Below are 19,828 nucleotides of genomic sequence, written 5' to 3' on the forward strand. Positions count from 1 at the left end.
TGCTTTTCAGACATTTAATTTAGAACATAAAACTGTATAATATTGTGTCTTTCATCTTTTCACTTCAAAGCAGTTACATTCTACTGAGAATAGACATTGAATCTGGGTTTGTGCCAGATATAGCAACACTTGACAAATCATCACCCATTTTATTTTATATGCACATTCAGGTAAGATAAAACAAAATTGCCGCTAAGCAGCTATTTTTAAATTTACAGCATCTAAACAACTCAGAGGTAGGTACAATAAAGCTAAGTAGTATTTAAGTAGTATTTCAGTAATTGGCTGACCTTTGGAGACCAACATGACAAACAATACGTTTAGAGATTTGCCACATAACCCTTTTGTGCATTGCATAATACAGACCATATCCACACTCACCAGGAAGCACTTACTGATAAAACTGAATTTTTATACTCTTGTGTTTGATAGAGTAGATGCGGTAGTTTGGCAGCGGTTTATATCATCACGTACAGTCACAAGCTACAGTTTGACACTGAAGTTCTGACAGAGCTGTAGCTTGTGGTTTGAAGTTGAAATGAAGAGGAAAAAAGAAAGTACGAGGCAGGCACACCGCCATGCTTCTTATGAGGTAGCTGCTCCGTTGCTAGGTAACTACAACAGCTGAGAAAGCACTTGTGGGAACTAGTGAGAACAAAACAGGCCCAAATGATGTCTAGAGCTTAACATTTCATTTGTTGTTTTCCCTTGACTGTTATTGTTATGGTTAGCATAGTGTCATACTTTACATGTATGCTTTCAACTACGCAGTGAGGCTGAGGCATACATGATACAAAATAAGATAAATTGGTTGTTTTTTTTACCTAGTTAAAACAAAGTTTAAACTAATTGCATCATTGAACATCATCATCAGTCATGTTAAACATTTATTTCACAGCCCTCACACACATTAACAGCATGCACAGCAGCAAGAGTCACTTCCTTAAGAGAACAGGCAGCTTGGGGTCATATGGGCTTGTGCACCTGCTGCAGTGCTGGAGTGCAACGCCTGTGTGAGGCTCTTGCCCACTGAGTAGCTGGTGTGATGCACTATGTCAGGTTTTGAAGACATAGGCACTTGAAACCTCTTAGGGATAGAAACACTTCCAGTAGACAACAAGTAAGGGTTATACTGACATGTCCGGTGCTTGGAGATCGGGGCTGCAGCGTAAGTGGGAAGCTCTGTGTTGGAGTCCATTCTTGATCCTCTTGTGCTGCTCCTCTTATCAAACATGTAACAGTTTTCCTCTAAGGTTTCTCCCTCTGGGGCCTTCTTGCCACTGCAGAGCTGGCCACTGATCCTCTGTGGATTCACGTGTGGTGAGTTGATCGGAGGTAAAAATGTGAAGTTTTTAATGGGAACCATTGTATTATTGGACCTATGGCTGTGTTTCTGAGGCTTAGTAGGCCTGTTCGAAGGGTATTTTGAGGGCAGATGGTGAGGCTGCAATGGAGTCTCCCTGAGGGCCCCTTCCTCCTCTATCTTCTCATCGACTAAGAGATGCGACATGTTTTTTTGCATGGCACCGAGGGCAGGCCGTTCTGGAGCATTTGGCTGCGGAGCTGCAGCAGTAGTGTGACTACAGGTTCCTGTTTGCTGGTTTAATGGGATGGATTTCTTCAAGCTGTTAGGAGGGCCAACCTGCAACTCACTGCGTGGCTCAGCATTGCCAGCTGAGCTGTCTACATTACGGATTGTTGGGTCAACAGACAAGGGGGTCAGGTTGTCAGGCTCCTTAGACTTTGGTTTCCAGTCTCTCTTCTGAGGCAGAAATATGCAGCTCAGTGGAGCAACTCTGGCCCAACCGCGGACCTGTTGCAAAACCAAATCTAATGTTAAATATGAGAAGTTTGAATATATATAAACTGAAACACATAAAGTGAATTAGTCGATGTATTGTGCCAAGTCAGAATTAAAAGCGTGGAAATGTAAGTAGTGCTAATGTTGCTATTTAACAGATCAGAAATTAAAGCATGTACACATTTTAAAAGTGTTCCTCTCTATTTGAATATATCTATATAATTTTGCAACAGTGGAAACACCCATTTCAACATGTGCAACTAGCACAAGCCTCATAGGTAATACTAACTGAATCAGATAAAGGCAGGCAGTAAGCAGATATCACTTCACTTACAGCTTCTTCCCAGCCAGAGTAACAGTGATACTCATGTGGCTCCAGTTCTGTCAAGAAGTTCTCCTCACTAATATCCAGAAGGGCATCCACATGTGTCCTCTCTGCTGTCTTGTAAGGCTGCTCCCCAGTTGCGTCCTCCTTGTCTGATCCATTCACAGCTGTGTGATCCATTTCCTCCAAGGTCGCCATTGTGTAGTTAGCTCATGTGTAGTTAGTTACCATGGTAAGATCTATATGAAAAAGGCGAAATGCGGAGTTCTTTAAGTCTAGCTACAGACAATTTGGTTTTAAACGCCAAGAAAATAAGTTTTTCAAACTTCAACGCACTTCATTCACCAAAAGGAAGCAAGCTGAATCCCTGCTGCATGTTGTGTGAGTTTGTGTCACAATTCCAATATCAGAAAACACAATTCACACAAAACTGCAGCTATCTGTCGTGGTGGGTTTTTTTTCTCTTTCTGGTCGACAGTTCCCCAAACAGAAGAGTAGCTAGAAACGGTGAATGCCTTTAGAGACAAGCTGCAACGCCGTCGTCATGGCAACGTTTAGAGGCTGCGCGGGGAAGATGTGACGTAGGGAAAGGGGGCGTGCCGGAGGCGCTGCAGCCCAGTCTGCCACAGCTGACTGTTACATCTCTGTTACGTAATAATTTACAATGTCCTCTAAGGAAATTAGTTGATGCACATAGAAATAGAATAGAATAGAATAGAATAGAATAGAATAGAATAGAATATCTGAAACTGTCTGTATAAATAAGCCTGTTGTGCAAAAACTCAGTCACATGCTTCACGAGGATAGTCAGCTCATATTCGTGCCACTTCTTTTCTGTGGGCTATTAGGGTCGTTAGCATAATGTCACACTGTGAAAAAACGGGAAGTTATCACTTGTGAAGGAGGAAACCATTTTGCAACGTTCAGTTCAGCACGTACACCTCCGGAAACGTCAAACAGGTTCAGCATCTCTAAGAGATCAAATATTAATCAAAACTGGAAGAGAGACGGTAGTTGCAAAGGGGAGATTGTGCTTCTTTATTCTTTTTCTACAATAAGAAAACTGTGCGGTGTGTTTTTCTCACACAGACATTTAAAGTGACCGATCTCCAGGAACTAATTCGCACTTTGCTGGCGCACACCAACAGCTTGGTTTATTGGTCAAGAGCAGCAAAGTGTCAGCTTATGACGCAGCCGGAGCACCTATCCGCGAGTGGGACACTGACACCTGACGGCTTCATCTATTGACTCGCCGGTCTTCCCCATCACGACCACTCCGGTTCTGCAGTGCAGGGACTGCTGCGTTTTATGGAAGCGGAGTCTGAGCATCCTGCCGTGGTCATGCTGCCCCCAAAGAATTGCCTGCCGAGGAACTACAGCTGCATAGCTGGACTGTTCGGTAGCCTGGCAGCGGCAAACCCACGGCTTGAAGATGGAGAAGATTTTGACTTGATGAACGGTACTTGTGAGCCCGTCGAGAGCCCGGTGGTGGACGAGAGACCACGGGGTAGAGAGACCTTCCTGAAACCTCCACAGAGTCCAAGCCTGCGCCGGAGGTGCAAGTCGCTCCCCACACCTACAGAGAGAGCAAAGTTAGAGATCGCTCGCAACAGAAGTCCAACGAGTCAGAAAAAAGTCCGGTTTGCCGACTCACTGGGTCTGGAGCTCATCTCGGTGAAACATTTCGATGATACAGATGAGCCAGAGGTGCCGGAGCGCATATTGGCCAAACTACCCAAGGGACCCCTCCACGCTAATGATTTGGCCACGAAATTCCCCCGGGCTCCCACACAGTCTGTGTTTATGGAACTGCAGTTCGCCAACCCAGGCACACTACCTGGCTTTGAGCAGAAAGTGAGGGAGGTGAAAGTCATGTTGGAGAGCGTTGAAACAGACGATTTCAGCCTCTCGGGGTTTGTGCGCGTCTTGAATCTGGCTTTCGAAAAGAGCGTCTCTTTACGGTATTCCCTAAACAACTGGATAACATTTATGGACAGTTTGGCATCATATGTTCCTAACTCAAGCGATGGTGACACCGACAAGTTTTCTTTCAAGATCGTCATGCCTACATACCTCGAGAACGGAGGCACCTTGCAGTTTGCGATTAAATACTGTGTCGACGGGGAAGAGTTCTGGGACAATAATAACGGGATCAACTACAAAGTGCGGCGTCACAGGTTCAAGATGTCCCCGCCACGGGAATGGGAGAATGGATGGATTCACTTTATCTGAGCTTTGCCGTCTGCAGTGGCACACTACGTGCGTAATTTGTGCGTAAATTGATCCCCGGGTACCTTAATTATGACTATAGCCTGTTAATGGTTATTTTATTTCTGCCATTGTCAGCTACACACATGCTGTGACACAGAAAATTATTTCCTACATTATTTAAAATATTTGTCCCCTTGTGGTAACAGATTGGAGTCTATAAGCTTTTGATAGGTGCCGGGCGAGGGATGCTGTTAGATAATTTGCCTTGATGTCAGGGCTCTGTACAGCATGGTGCCCTTTGGGAGGGCATGTTCATGTTATGTAATGTAGAAACACGTGCCACGGAAAACGTGCCGGGCGATGCCGACGTCAGGCATCACTGTTCCTTTCAGGAGATGGTGTAAATTTATTTTGGGATATGGTGTTGTTAAAATGATCAGTTTGTTTTGCATGTGTGCAAAAATATTGGCTCTAGAGGCAGACAGCATTTCCTCTTGGCTGATGTGCATGCCAAGAGAACCAAGTAGCATACTCCTCTGGTGGTCTCCTGCAGGCTGGGGGAAACATAAAGACAATACCTTGCACACAATGTCTTACAGAGTTGACAGACAGAAAAAAAAAAGAAATTAAAAAAATTCGATCTATAATTTTCCACTGTCATGCCATTGAAAAATGCCTTATAAGCCATGTGGAAAGTTGTGCATTGAATGCTGTATATTTTCTTCATCCAGCGCGAATAGACAAAATGCATTACATGATTATCTTCATTAAACTTACTGTTTCAAATAGGCTTGTGGGCACTGAGGATTAGTTAGTGTCCATGTACATGTGGGCTTCCAATGCAGGGACAGCATTAACCTGCCTTTTAGCCATATACTTACACCCAATCAACACCCATGGCATGCATTACTGTAAAGTGATTAAGTATTTTTGCCAAATTAAACAAACATGACTTCCACAAGGAGGCCTAAGCAATGTCAAGTCCAAAGACAATGATTCAGAAAATGTCCCCCAAATTAAAACTGGATTATGCATATTCCACTGAATCATAGAGGCTATATTTATAAAGCATGGACTTCATAACTCTCATACTTCACTGTGATAAGAAGTTTTTTTTTTTTTTTTTCTGGATTGAAGTCCTTGATCGCAGTCGTGTAATATAAATTAACTAGCTGATTGCCAGGTTAAATTTACCTCAGATTACTTGTGGACCTTTTCTCTTCTTATTCAGGGCATCATATTTTGACAGCATTTTTTAACAGATACATTTAAATGGAAGAGTATTATTGTACATTTTCGAATTCAAAACCTTTTTTTTCATTTCCAATGTTCTTGATTGCACTGTGTAACTCAGTTTTTCATTGAGCACACCTTGTCTGTAGAAAAGTAGCAATTACACCTATGACTGTGTTTAACCAGCTTCTGCCACTGTAAAGGGTACATGATAACATCTTCAGTCGACACTGTGCAAAAATAGTGCTGCTGCTCACACCCCACATGACCAAAATGGTTTGAACCGCCTGACTGGCCAATTAAGCTACAGTATATCCAGCCGTAGATGGCAAACTGATATTGGATTACATCATTTCTATACCATAAGCCTTTACTGGTGTTATACAACCAGCCAACAGCTAACTTTACATCCGTACGTTTGTAATCAATTCAGTGGCGTGCAGTTTTCAAAACCTGCTCCAGATCATTTGTAATCATGTACTCAGTCTTCATGGCAAACAGCTTTGCATGTCGTAGGCAAGTGAGTTTATTTAAATGCAGTTCTTAGTCATGCTTTTTCCAGTGTTATGATATCATCAATGTTTGTGGGTGTGTGGAAAGTCGGGCAGCAAGAAGAGGAACAACAGACATTTAATTCCAGGGCTCTGACTGTAATCTGAACATCACTTTGGCCTTTGTTTACATCATCACGGCCTCAGAGGGAAGCTCTCCATTTAATGAGGCCATCAGGCCTGGATGCGGATAAAGACTATTCCTGTAACCATTTAGTTTTTTAGAGCAGTTCCACTGGGAAGCCGTCAGTCATGTTTGTCTCTAAATCTAACATGGTTTGTGTTGGGATTGCAATGCTGAAATATGAGACGGCTAGCACTGAGGTGACATTTGCTACCACTAGTAGCTTAGCTTCATCATGTACAGAGCTGCATTTTTCTCATCTGTTTATTCAAATATTCTGTGGATATAAAAAAAAAAAGTCTGGCCATGGCAGAGTTTGCTGCGTGTTATGATGTTTAATCAGTGGGTATGTGCATATTGTCTGCTTTGGTCTATGTAAACTTCAAGCATCCATGCAGTGCAATACCAGAGAGCATTAATTATCCAAGCTGAGAATACTGATGTGGGTACAGAGAGATGCATCAATACCAATTAAGCACTGCCAGTACAGATTTTGATTTCTAGATTAAACGTTTGGCTGCCCTGACCGTATTTGCTTTGTTAAATTAACAATATAATCTGTGAGATTGCTTGACACAAATATAAATATGATGTCCGTTACACGTAACTTTTTATAGATTCAGCAAGTGTGATAAAGATAAGATACCAGTGCTCAGCTTTAAGCCTGCTATCTCCCACTCTGCTGTTGTTATTGATGCATCCCTAACATAAAGGAAATGAAGGGCTTCTGGTCTGCTTAGATTTTCTCAATGTACACATAACATGTTGCATCAGAACCCACTGATATATAAATATGTATGTAAATGTGTTAATGTTTCATATTGAATGTCTTCCTGTACTGTTCTATGTTATGTGTATTTTGAATCATTTTGAAAGCAGAACTGAGAGATGTGAGTTGGTTAAAGTTTGTTATCTGATGATCCTGTAAAGTTGGATGTTAACATATTAGCCCAAACTCAATGATTTCCTAAAAAGCACACTTACAAAATCAAATATTTCTTTGAAATATTTTAAAACAAGGCTGATAATAGAATTGGAAATACCACTAATTGTGATATTTTGTCTCAACACAATGTTTTATATAAAGATAATATATTGCGGACTTCTCCCTTGTACCAAAATGTGAACAGTGTATCTGAATGAAATGAATACATTGGAAACCTTGTGCACAACTGCAAGTGTACACCGCCTTAATAAAGCTTAAGTTTACTTAGAGACATGAAACAGAGGTGGAAGGTGGCAAGTGCTTGTTTGTTAACAAAATGTGTTTGCAGAAGGATGAAAACGGGTGGACAATGACGCGGGACATAACTGTGCAAGATAAATAACATCAAATGCACTTTGATGTGTGATAACTTGTGGTGTGAGCGACTTATGATTGTAGCTGATCCTGAGAGGCCTCAGTCGAAGCAGGTCTAATGCACTTTGAGTGAGAACAAGGAAATGGGCAGATTTGAAAGTCACTATATACACGAAAGCATCTACTGTGAATAGCTACTAACCAATATGTTTTACTTTCTTTATCATATTTTACTGTTCTCTCACTGAGGAAAGCCTCAATCATTGTTTGATTTATAACCATTGTAAGTCACTGATGTTTTTTCTCGGTTTGCTCTCTAGTCAGTGAGTTTTTTTATGTAAATCATATGCATCCCTTTTTGTGTTGTGACATCTGCAGTCATCTGACTGTGTTAATCTATACTGTGTGCTGTTATGTTAGCCATGTTTGCATGAACAGCTGAAACATACATTGATTTCTATGTTTAGTTTTCCATTTAACCTGTATTTTGTTAAAACAATGGTTAATAAAAATTATTTGTGATGAAAGCAAAATACTCTGCAAGTACATTATTCTCACTATCACTATGACCTTTATTCAGTTGCTCCCTGCCCATGATGTGAACACTGAATACAATCTGTTGCATAGTGGTGTAATCATAGGTGTTATTCCTCAGACAGTAGTAAAACAGTCTCTGGTATTACAGTGTAAGATGTTACTGTTATCCAGTATATGTGCAGCATGTGACTGCAGAGCTGCATGTGTGTGTTTCCGAGGTGTTTGTCTATTAGCTCATTTTCAAAAGGCTCCTGCTGGTTCATTCACAAAGCCGCACACTGCAGTGAGCTGTAGCCATCGCCATTATAGACATGACTGCAGACATGTCCTTGAATTGATTGCAGTCTGAAGCCACGCCCCCTCTTTTTATGAAAGGGAGGGGTTGAGGTCTGAGGCAGGAAGAGGTGCATGAGAGACAAGCAAAGGCACACAGTTCCATTTAACCAGACGACGACAACAACAACAACAACATCAACAACAACAAAAGAGCATTTAAAATGCTAATCATAACATATTGTGTTTGATATTTTTCAATTTTGGCTGCAACTCCTTTAAAACCCAGTTATTACCTGAAGGCTTAAAGAGTTTTCATACAGAGCTACAGTATTATACAATATTTAACTGTAGCAAGAGTTTAAATGCAGCTGCTTATTTAGCTTTCCTCTAATCAGCTTAGATCATTTGACTATTACATATGTTTGTAAGGCATGCATGCAGTATATGTCCATATCTAAGATTCATAGTTTATAGGAGGCAATGTCCTATTTCAATCAGACACTTTAGGGACTGTCTATGTTGTATCTTGGTTAACAAATATCTTATTTTATACCAGCTTTTCCTCTAAATAGCATGGGCAAAGCTCAGTGTGGAAATAATAAGCTGGAAGAAAACTGGCGTCCGATTAAATAAAGCCGCAGCCTCTAGAGTCTGTCAACAAAGCCTCCAACTCTGTCATTAATAGAATTAAGTGGCTGATAATGGCCATGTAATATATTCTTGAGGGATGGGACTGAAGAACCTCCAGTATCAGACGAATAAGTCTTTTTTTATTTGAAAAGTCAACACAATTAAGTAAATGTGCTGCTGTGTTTAAAGCTTTGTGTGAGTGTGTGTGGCAGGTTTATGTTATACATGTGTATGTTGTGTGGGTGGTGTATTGAGGGGGTTTGGTGTCAGATTTGGAACATGATCCTAATCTTCATGTAAACTTAAGGCAGTGATGACAGAGCTGTTGGCCCACAGTCAGAGGAGGTTGAATTGAACTTTGCTTACATATTGTTGTGTTGAAGGCAGCCTGAAAGCTTGTACCTGCTCTGTATGCCAGCCTAATACCAGTCAGTGTCAATCCACATGGCTAGTCAATAAAAACCTGCTGTGAGATTCCAATTTAATTCCATGATCAGAGCTACTCAGCAGTGGGACTCGAGTGGAAAATCACATAATTCTCCAGAATACAGATAAAGAGAGATTACAATATCCAGTGCCAGTAAGTAGTTAAGCAGGAAATTAAGACATGCACAGTTTGATTTGACTGCAGTGAGCTGCACTTGTCTGGATTTAATTAGAATTTTTGTGAAGGTGGTGGTAAAATACATTAGATATATCAACATCAACCAATCATATCACACAGTTCACTTGCTATGGTTGTGTCTGCGTCTGTGTAATTACCAAATGGTGGTTAAAAAAAAAATCAGTATTGTCAGTAGAACAACAGCTGCTTATATAACCGCTGTGTTCATGTGATGATGACGTTGTGATTGTTCTCTCCCTGAGGTGTCTGGCATTAATGAGACTGCAACCACAGAGCTGTTTTCATCCCACCTGCACAGCTTCTCCCACCTCATCCAGAGTGTGTCCTTTGGCTCTAATAATGTGGCCAAGTTGACGCACACACATAGGTTTCATGATTTCAGTTTAAATAATTCATATGAGGCATTCAGTGAGTTGCTGTGCCATGAGATTAATCCTGGCTCAGCAGCAGTCAGGGCTACAGTGTAGGGTACATCCATAACCTCATCTCAGTCAGCACTCGACCTGAATAATTAATTTGCTAAATTCATTCATTTGTTTTAAAGTGCCTCTTATCACTGGCAACGAAGATGGTTCTTTTACTTCCTTTGCAACTGATGTTTCTTGTACATTTAGTACATGAAATAAATATATTCTTTTGCATCGTGTGCAGGCAATCTTTTTATGAAATGGCACTCTCACTGTAATTTGCACATCACTTATAAAACTGAGCTTTCTCGCTTGCCCCATAGTAAATTCTTACACCTCTATGCTTACATTCACTTGCTCACAGGAGGTAAAAATCAGGTGTGGCAGGAGTCAGACTGAATCTTTGTCAAACAGCCGGCTTGCCCATGTTTCTTATCCTCTCTCCTCCTCCTACCAACTTTTCCTCTCTGTCGTTTTTGCCTATTTGTTATCAATTTTCATTTTAATAACATTTATTTATTCTATATACATATATACTGCTACTTCCCTTTAGTGTGTATGGTCTATTTCAAAATGTTTAATTAGATTTACTTAATCAAATACACAATTTTGTCACTGCAAAGTAGTTTTTTTTTGAGTTTTTGAATTTTGTGAAATACTGTTCATGATTTTTTACTCACACATTTTACAAGTGAAACATTCTAAAACCATATGAGCCTATATTATGTGAAGTACAGTTTCACATATGATACAGTCAGTGAACTGAATGTTTTTGTAGTGCTTGCAAATCAGGGGTATACATCTTCTCTGTAGTTGACCCTGTCATGTCAATTTCATATCAAAGATTTCAAGTTATTGTTTCAATGTCAGCTGAGTCATAGTCTGCCTTATCTCTTGCCATGAACTAAGTCTGCTATTGCTTCAGATCCTGCCACACCTACCTGCCCTGCAGTGACCCTTCTTCTTCATGTTTCCTGTGACCTGACTTTCATCAGCCTTCCTGTGCACCTGTTTCCACTTACATATAAGCCTCAACATTTATACTGGCCCATTTCCATTCATTCTCTGCCACATCATTGTTTGTGTCACAACCATTTTTTTCTTGCCAGTTTGTTCTGTCTGTTATGACCTGTTGCCTGCCTTTTTGGATTTTTGCCACCTTGCCTGCCTCCCTTTGTCACAGGGTGATATGTTATCATGTGTTTGCGTCATTCTGTCCATTTACATGTTCCCCAGAACTAACTCTCTTCTCATTTAAAACTCTTCCATTCCTCGTCCATCCACCACCTGTCTCCAATCCATCCCACAATTCCTCAACCACCTGACTCACTGCACACCTGTCCCTTGTTACTCATTAGCTCCCCAGTACTTATACCAGTCACCCAGTCCTTGCTCTCTGCCAGATCTTCTTTGTGTATTCACCTAGCATTTCAGCCAGTCTTTTGTTATGTTTCCAGTATTTGATTCTGCCTGACACCTGACCTGAATTTTGCCTGCTCCCTTGTGAAATTGTTAGTCGTATCCTGCTCGCTACGATTCTCAGTAAAATAGACTTTTTACTTAGATGCTTGCCTCATGTCCTGCTTTTGAGTCCTCCTCAAGAACCAGTCATTACACCTTTTTTGATTCATCTTACTGTTGTCTGCCTGATGTTGGACCATGATTTAAAGCTGAACCTTTTTATCTTACTTGCCTCGCCTGGGAGTTGTGCTTTTGGGTCCAAGTCTGTTTTTACTGAGCAATTAAAGTTATCAGCTTAATGAAATGCCAAATTTGGTAGTCTATGGCTGGGTTTTTCAATATGGTTTACGCATATTAAATCAATACTGCATATCTTCTATGTGTATTTAGTGCTATGTTATTTCTTTATCAGATTATAGCTTGAGTTGCTTTGGCTAACTCTCTTAAGTAAATATGAATATCATATCTGAGTCAATATCACCAGATACCCATTATTAAGAAGCTTGTATTAGGATTAAGGAAAAAATGGTTGAGGACATCTGTAGCATGTATAATATTTATTTGTTCAAACCTTGTATTAAAAAACTTAATGCTTTAATGCTGTAAATACTGCTCAACATAAATAGCATAGCTGTAAAGTAATGTGAGGGTTGCTGTTAAGGTCAGCACCTTCCTTGGTCATCCACTGCACTTTTCCTTGTTTGATGTACATGCCTGCAATTGATACTTGAATGGTTTACAGCAATGTAACCAGCTCAACAGTGGTAAATTGAGTGGAATGAAATTTCACTCCATACTATTAATTCTCACTGAAGCGTAAACAAGACAGTTCCACAGTTGCTCCAGTGCTGCTTTTCTCCACGATGTGATGGTTTGACTAGACTCTCCATTGGTACACAGCTCAACATCCCTCACTGGTAAGTTGCCTCCTCTGGTGTCAACTTATTGCAGCAGTTTGTTACAACTTGTCCGTCCAAAGTCACCAATGTGTTTTTGTATAACACTGCTTCGCTTAGAGGTACAGCCATCGATGGAGGGTATAGCATATCCAGCCTGGTTGTCATTTTCTTCTGATATGTCCAATCTCCCACTTTGGAAGACAGTGATTGTTGGCTTAAAAATAGTTGAGGTCCAGTTGCAGTTCTTGCAGGAATGACTTCAGAGTCGTGAGGGATATAATAACGTCCTTCTTGCATGTCAGCGCTCACTTGCTGAACAACAGCAGGGTCAGCAGTGGCTTTTGAAGGCATTACTATTGTCAGACAGTATATACTGAATGCTCTTCTTCTCCTTAGTAATAGTAACCACATGATTTTGAACGTGCACTCTAGCCCTTTGGTACTCTTCAAGCAACACACTTACACTGTAAAGCTCCATGTCAGTTATATGGCAAAGATGCTTTCATAAGTGAGGAAGAAACACAAAAGAAATTTTTAATGGATGTTTTCTCACAACCTGCCTGCCATCGTTACTCTGCCTGGATTTTTGCCAACAAGCATGTGCACACACCTCTTCAATCTATTTATGGGTTTACCATCCTTAAAATCAATGTCATATTTGAGGACTTTGGTTTGTGTCGAAACATCATTGAAAAGGCAACAACTGGCCAACTAAATTCACTGTATCCCATTGTTGTTTGTTAGGTTTACTTTGGATTCGGATTACTTTGTGTAACTAAGGCAGAGCTTTCCACAGGGACTGAAGGAAATGTAGCCTTATAAGTAAACACATACTCATCAGCTAACAGTAGCAGAGGAGAGAGATTTTACTTTCTGTTCATTTAAGTATACCACAGTGTGATCAGGCAGGCGTTTCATAAATTCCAACAGAAGTAATTCTCTATGAGAATTAAAATCATTTGCTTTGCAGGATGTGCTCCATTTATCAAAGAAGGCTCCCTTTTCCCTGCTGAACTCAACATAAGTCTGATTTGGGGCTTTTTTTGTGGTTCCTGAATTATTGTCTATATTCTTCAGGAACCAATTTGTAATACCAATTTGGATTGCAGCTTTAACACAGTAATACTTCAGATTGCAATATGCTTACTGATGTCAAATGAACTACAGGGTAAGGTGGTGGAAGAGGAGGAAGGTGTACCTATGGCATCAGCTGATGTAGTTGGTGCATGAGTCTCCTCCTGTGACTCAGGCTCGAGCTGACGCAGTCTTAGTACCTTGTCAGCTTCAATTTCCAGCTTTTTGACTTCTAGCTGGAACTACAACTGTGCTCGATGGTTTTGTGCTTTCTCTTGCGTCTCTATTTGGAGGTGATTTAGGTGTACTTTTAGCTGAGCTTCATCTCTGGAGCCAGTACTTACAGACGAGAGGGGATTGTATTGAAGAAGTGTGAATTGAGTTTTCATTCACTCACCTACCTCAACATCCTATCCCTGAGCTGCTTCAGCACTGTGAGATTCACCCTGATGTTTAAAGTTAGCCACAGCTACACAATGGGTGCCATCCTCTAGCACAGTCGACAGTTAATTGTCATTGCCACCAACTTGCCAATGATTTAAACTCCTTTCTAACTAGTTGCATAAACTGAGAGTTAATATTGACTAATTTAATTTAACAGACTGAAAGTCACTGCACCAAACTACATGAACGAATAGCCATAAAACATCAGCAACATTACATTTCTAATAAATTCTTCTTAATATCCTTAGATCAGCTCTTGAACAATAATAATTCAACTTACAAACATTGCTTCTGCCAAGGAAACAACAGGATGGCATTGGATTGGGGCCTGAGCTTCTGCATTCACAGCCTCCAGCAGGACCATGTGCTCACTCTCTCCTTACATGCAGTGTTGCCATCTATTTTCAGTGGGAAATAGCTAAAGCCAGTTGGAAAAGTCACTAGATGTCGCTAGATGACGTCACATACTAATTTGCATATCGATGATGTCATGACATAATTACATACATACAAGATTTTTTTAAATTTAAAGAAAATTAAGTTAAAGTAAATTGACTTGAATTTAAGTAGCTATTTCATTAGCTATTTTTCTTTATTCTCTATGTTCAAGCAGCTCCTCAATGTGCATCTAAATCTACCTCTAATAATGATATTTATGCAGGCGGTTGTATCAGCTCTAACTGAAGTATCATGAATGAAGAGATGATCATGCACTGGAATAAATTCACTATTGTTAACTCTGTCTGTTTTGACAAAACAAAATCAAACTTAGTAAAGTTAAATAATTTAGAATAAAAACAATGAGGATCAGTGATTGTTCATTAGGTACTACACACATTCACAGCTCATTCACGACTCTGTCTGGCTGATGATTGGTCCACTGAACATGACGCTGCTCTGTCCCACCCATTGAACAGTCAATCCAGAGAGCCACATTGGTGCTGTCTAAAAAGTCGTTAGATATGTCACTAGCTGCTTTTTTGAAAAAAAGTTGCTAAAGGGGTCTGAAAAGTCGCTAAATCTAGCGACAAATTCATTAAGTTGGCAACACTGATGCTGGGTACACAGCGACTTAAAATTGTAGCTGCATGAAACCAAAATACAGCAGGGGGCGCCAAATTTAACGCATTGAACAAACATATGCCCAGAGAGCAAACTAGGGCCCTGAGGGTGTTGCTTAAATCAAATAAATAAATATAACCAAAAGAGCAAAAGAGTTTTGTAAGATTGAAAACCTCAACTAACCTGCTGTACTCTTACCTGTCCAAATACCATCAACATTAGAAGCATCACCACTGCTGCTAGTGTTTCAAGACATAAATACAACTCTCTGTGTGTGTGTGTGTGTGTGTGTGTGTGTGTGTGTGCGTGTGTGTGTGCTTGTATGGCAAACTAAACCCAGGCCAGTCCCCAGGTAGTTAAGCTAGTGCCTTGGTTTAACATTAAAGTCGAGTCAGACAGAACAATAGACACAGTGGTGGTGTTGCTCATGTCAATTTACAGCTGCCCTGACTGATAACTTGGCTCAGAATATATAATTTACTTCTGCTGGACTGGAGAACTGGACTGGGTGCCTTTCCAATCAGGACCTTCAAGATGGCAGCCAGGAAGTGAGAGGGGCGGCGTCTCAGTATTTTAGCCAGTCTCACACAGGGGACCACACATCCTACTTTATATGCAGGCAAAACACTGAAAAGGTTTAGTCACACACAAAGAGCACAGAAAAAAAAATCATACACCAGTAGGTTCATGTGTATCTGTGGAAAGCTCTCCTTTTTTCCCAACACTGACTTTTGTGAAGTGCTCTCAGTGGAAGTTTCCACAACATTGACAAGGTTTGTTTATGAAAGAAAGACAGATGACTTGTTTCCTCTGACACCATATTTAGACATGGAAAAGGAACTAGATTAGGAGACTTCACTGGAAATACTTTTTCAACAAAACATTGGCCATGTGCCATAACCACATACCACACTTTGAGCAGATGTGTTCATAAGAATTTGAAACAGAGCTGCTTCCAGAGAAATAAACAACTGACCCATGTAGTTACTGTGTTCCTTACTTTAACTTAAGTGGAAGATATAAGATGTACACATTGTGTAGAATACCCTCTTCATATGTATTTTACTCTCCTGTTCTTTTTTAAAATACTCTTTTTGATAAGAGTCCCCTTGTTCATAAGGGCACATTGTTTTGCCAGTTTACAGTGTTAACTGATGTCAGGTAAGCAAGGAGATCAGCTTAATCTCAGAGGAGAAAAAGATAAAAAAAAAAAATCTACCCACCTCTTCCTCCCCACAGGAGATATAGTTCAGGTGTGTGGAGTGTGTTGTTTACACACTAATGATTTACTGTGCTACATGACAGACTGTGCTTTGTCGTCTTTGGGTTCAACATTGTTATATCTTGCTGAATGGCTGACTGGAATAGTCATAGCTGAAACATTTTAGATTTTTTTTTCATGCAAGACAAGAGGTAAGGGATATAGCAAAGAAGAGGAGCACAATCTGGGATTGCATGTTGTTAGAGTATTGTAAGATAGAATTCAGTTAATCAGTGTCAAAGGACAATGTAACTAAGGCTAAACCTACTCTGCAGTAACTACTGCATTCATGTGTATGTGGGAGCAGATTTAATTATTTGGGGACCCAAGGCAAATTGGGCAAACTCGTCATGTCTCATTTTCAACGTTTCTTTAGTTAGAGTATTGGTTCTGGCATTGGCAAAAAAGTACCCAGATCTTCTACTCAGAAAACTAGTACCACCACACCATAAAAATATAAGCAAAAGTCCTGCATTCAAAATTTCACTTAAGTAAAAATACAGAAATTTATTGATATAATGGCTGTAATGCTCATACATGTCTGATGCATATGTTTCAACTGCAACCGCAGTCATGCAATACAATGGCATGCTATTCCATAATAGATGTTATTTCATATACAGGAAATGGAATACCTCTGACACTGACAAACTGAAATTACTCTAAAACTGTCATGAAATGTAGTAGTCTTGTGTGTGAGATGTGAATAAAAAGAGCTTTAGGCTGTGCTCTCTACCTTTAATGACTATTTAGTATGCTGCTGATCTCCTTTTAGACCTCCCAGATCTGCCAGACCTTATGTAATAAACCACCAAAGTTCTGCTTCCTGTGAGCACGGCTGGAGTTATTGCACTTGGGAATATTACGCTAAATAAAACAAAAGGTAAAGCATTACATTTCCTCCCTCACTGTAAAATTTTCATTCTTTTTTCACCTCTTTCTTTCTCCACTGTTTTCATCTTCTATTATGGCTATGCTCAAGCGATTTCATATCCAATTCAGCCTCTTTTCTGTCATTCATCCTGTGCATTTTATGATATTCTCCAATAATTGAATCTGTCTTTGTCCTTTATGTTTGCTACTCTTTTCTCCTTTTTCCTCCTTCTCTGTCCTTCCTTACAATTTCACCATCCTTCCTCACCCTCCATGACCCCACTGTCTGTCTGGACTGTATCTGGTATTCCAATAATGCAATGAGCACCTAGACTACTGCAGACACAGTAAATTTCTTGTGCTGGCACCAAGAAAGAACTTGGTGCCAGCAAGAAAGAACTCTGGTCCAGAGGAACATTCATAAATAATCCACTGATCCAAACTGGTTCCACCCTTTCATCAGCTCTGCATCATGTCAGACTGACTTGAGATGGATAAACAGAGAAACGGAAAGCGTCACACTGACAGACAGGTGGAAAGATCAACTTTGGTACTGAGGCACTTATATAAAAGCAGACAGCCAAGTGCGTGCACACTAAAGCAGTGAAGGGCCATGTGATGAGAGGAATCAGTGGAACATCAGGCATCATCAGTTCTCAGCTGACAGGTCTGCCAGTGCCACTCTCAAAATGGCCTGTCTGTCACGCCAAGATTGATGACAAATGATGTTTTTTCTGTGGTCTGTCACATTGCCTCACATAGGTCCTCATATGTATTCACAGTGGTATAGAAAACTGATTAAATGTACCTGAAGAATAATCAGGGACCAGTTTAAGGATATAAAGCATTGATTAAAAAAAAAGTACATGACCAAATGTATGTGGATATTGGAGCAAAGTTGTTAGGGCACCCAAATATTAATAATAATGATAATGATAATATAGATTTGAGTTTGAGACTCTCTGTGCAAGTCAGTCAAGTTCAGCCACCTCCGAAACCCATTTGTTCATGGCTCTCACTTTGTGCATAGGGAAGTTGTCATGTTTAAACTGGAAAGAGACTAACTATCTGTTGCCACAAAGTCAGAATCACACTATTGCCAAAAATATAATTATATGCTATAGATTCCCTTAGAACTAATTGGCCAAACCACCATTGCCAGTATGTGGCAGGGGTGGAAGGAGGCGGTTAGATGTTGGATATAATTGAGAGGAGTTGTATATCATTGGGCTTTACTGGATTGGATAAATTGAACCAAGAGGAAGCAGGAAAATATATGAATGGACTGGAGCCAAGGGGTGTGGCTGAGATGCTGTGATGAATAAAGGAAAAGGACAAAATGAATGAAATTGTCTTGAGTGAAATTTTGTCAAGCACTATGAAATATTAGAACATCTGAGTTTGTTGAGCTTGTACTGGTTTGTCAGGCATAACATTTTTTTTATTTTCTAACACACAATGCATGCTGGGCCAGACTTCAATCCCCTGGGACTTTGTGGGTGAAGCCCTTCAATTAGATTAGCTATCTGGTTCACAAGCTATAATAGCATACAGTGTGTGTATATCTTTGTAACTGGATAAGGGCGCACTAGAGAGAGAAAGAGGGAATACAATCAGCAGCAAATGGAGAAGGTCACCCTCAACAATACTCACTGATGCTAAGAACAAATGCATAAGCCTGGTGTGTCTCTCCAGTGTGTCTGAAACCGGAGAAATGCCAGCCTGTCTCTCTATAGGGACTGTGTGTCCCTATATGCTCAGTGGGGTGATTTTAACACCCCATCTCTCCCTCCTGTCCAATGTCAACCCTGCAGGGCAGCCGTGGGTACTTATGTCACAAGGAATGATGTCACTGACTCCCACCCCCACCCTCATCTCCAAATAAAAACCTGGTCTGCTGTTTAGGAGCAGGACATTGGCGCGTGAGTGATTCAGCAAAACGTGACTGCTGTCAGTATAAATATTTGTTAGCTTGTTTAGGGGCCGTCTCTCCCCGCAGATGCAAGATGTATCAGGCACAAAGCATCATTCATGCATGATTATGAAAATACTGTGAGTTTGTGTATGTTCATCTCTGCGTGTGAGCATTCTCAGTTCTTCTCTCTCGCTCTCTGTCTGCCTTATGGTTACCTGAATCGTATCATTTTCGCCCTGGTGGCTACATCTCTATCAGCCCTGTTGCCTTTGGGTGCAGAGCACTCACAACAGGTCTCATGAAATAATTATGTCGCTGCACTCTCACACCTCTCTGTGTGTCTGGCTTCTATCCTAAAGTGCTCTCTTATGTCTCTCTGAATCTCTCCTACGGACACTGGCAGGTCACATGGAGCGAGTGTGTGACTGGATGTGCTGTAGTCTTCCTTTGCCAGTGACCCTTAGCTCAGAGGCTCATACACAGTCCACACTCATGCACAGCAACACGTCCACCCATGTACGTGCGGGAGTGGTTTCCTCATTTTCAATTTTTTTTGACATTGTCATAAATGTGATAATTCTATGTTTATTATTAAGATCGTAGTAGGTGATGGTGGTGGTGTACTGGAGTGGATTTGTTGAAAAGTGTACCTAATATTTTGCCCCCCCTTATATATGTTAATGGGTGGATAAAATATTAGGAACAGTTTTCAATATAATACAGTAAATTTGATTATCTTAAGTTATCATTTTAATATTTTTGTTTGCTAATTATAAAACACAGAATTATGATTGTGATGCTGATGATGATTATTTTCTT

At 40.4% G+C, this 19,828-nt stretch overlaps 2 protein-coding genes across 5 annotated transcripts; one reads left to right on the forward strand and one right to left on the reverse strand.

Moving 5' to 3' along the window:
- Positions 1–874: 874 nt before the first annotated feature.
- Positions 875–14,310, reverse strand: si:ch73-103b9.2 (uncharacterized protein LOC100150067 homolog). Of its 4 annotated transcripts, none has more exons than XM_044347649.1 (3): positions 14,179–14,310; positions 2,136–2,365; positions 875–1,813 (listed from the first exon to the last, which is right to left on the reverse strand). In XM_044347649.1, the coding sequence occupies exons 2-3, from the start codon at positions 2,322–2,324 to the stop codon at positions 944–946; spliced, it is 1,059 nt and encodes a 352-aa protein (XP_044203584.1). In that variant the 5' UTR covers positions 2,325–2,365; positions 14,179–14,310; the 3' UTR covers positions 875–943. The 4 variants fall into 4 exon arrangements, with proteins under 4 accessions (XP_044203584.1, XP_044203585.1, XP_044203583.1 ...); XM_044347650.1 differs by lacking the exon at positions 14,179–14,310 and adding an exon at positions 2,472–2,633; XM_044347648.1 differs by lacking the exon at positions 14,179–14,310 and adding an exon at positions 2,463–2,633.
- Positions 2,878–8,065, forward strand: LOC122979951 (protein phosphatase 1 regulatory subunit 3E). The gene has a single exon (XM_044347651.1). It carries the CDS (start codon positions 3,435–3,437, stop codon positions 4,356–4,358), a length of 924 nt encoding a protein of 307 aa, XP_044203586.1. The 5' UTR covers positions 2,878–3,434; the 3' UTR covers positions 4,359–8,065.
- Positions 14,311–19,828: the final 5,518 nt, after the last annotated feature.

The sequence above is a fragment of the Thunnus albacares genome, chromosome 1, assembly GCF_914725855.1.
Source record: "Thunnus albacares chromosome 1, fThuAlb1.1, whole genome shotgun sequence".
NCBI lineage: Eukaryota > Metazoa > Chordata > Actinopteri > Scombriformes > Scombridae > Thunnus > Thunnus albacares.

What these genes read in the sequence shown, in the direction of transcription:
- si:ch73-103b9.2 (XM_044347649.1), bottom strand. Translation starts at nt 2,324, where the DNA reads ATGGCGACCTTGGAGGAAATGGATCACACAGCTGTGAATGGATCAGAC. An exon ending in ACTCTGGCTGGGAAGAAGCT is followed by an intron (nt 1,814 to 2,135) that starts GTAAGTGAAGTG and finishes GTTTTGCAACAG; the next exon opens with GTCCGCGGTTGGGCCAGAGT.
- LOC122979951 (XM_044347651.1), top strand. Translation starts at nt 3,435, where the DNA reads ATGGAAGCGGAGTCTGAGCATCCTGCCGTGGTCATGCTGCCCCCAAAG.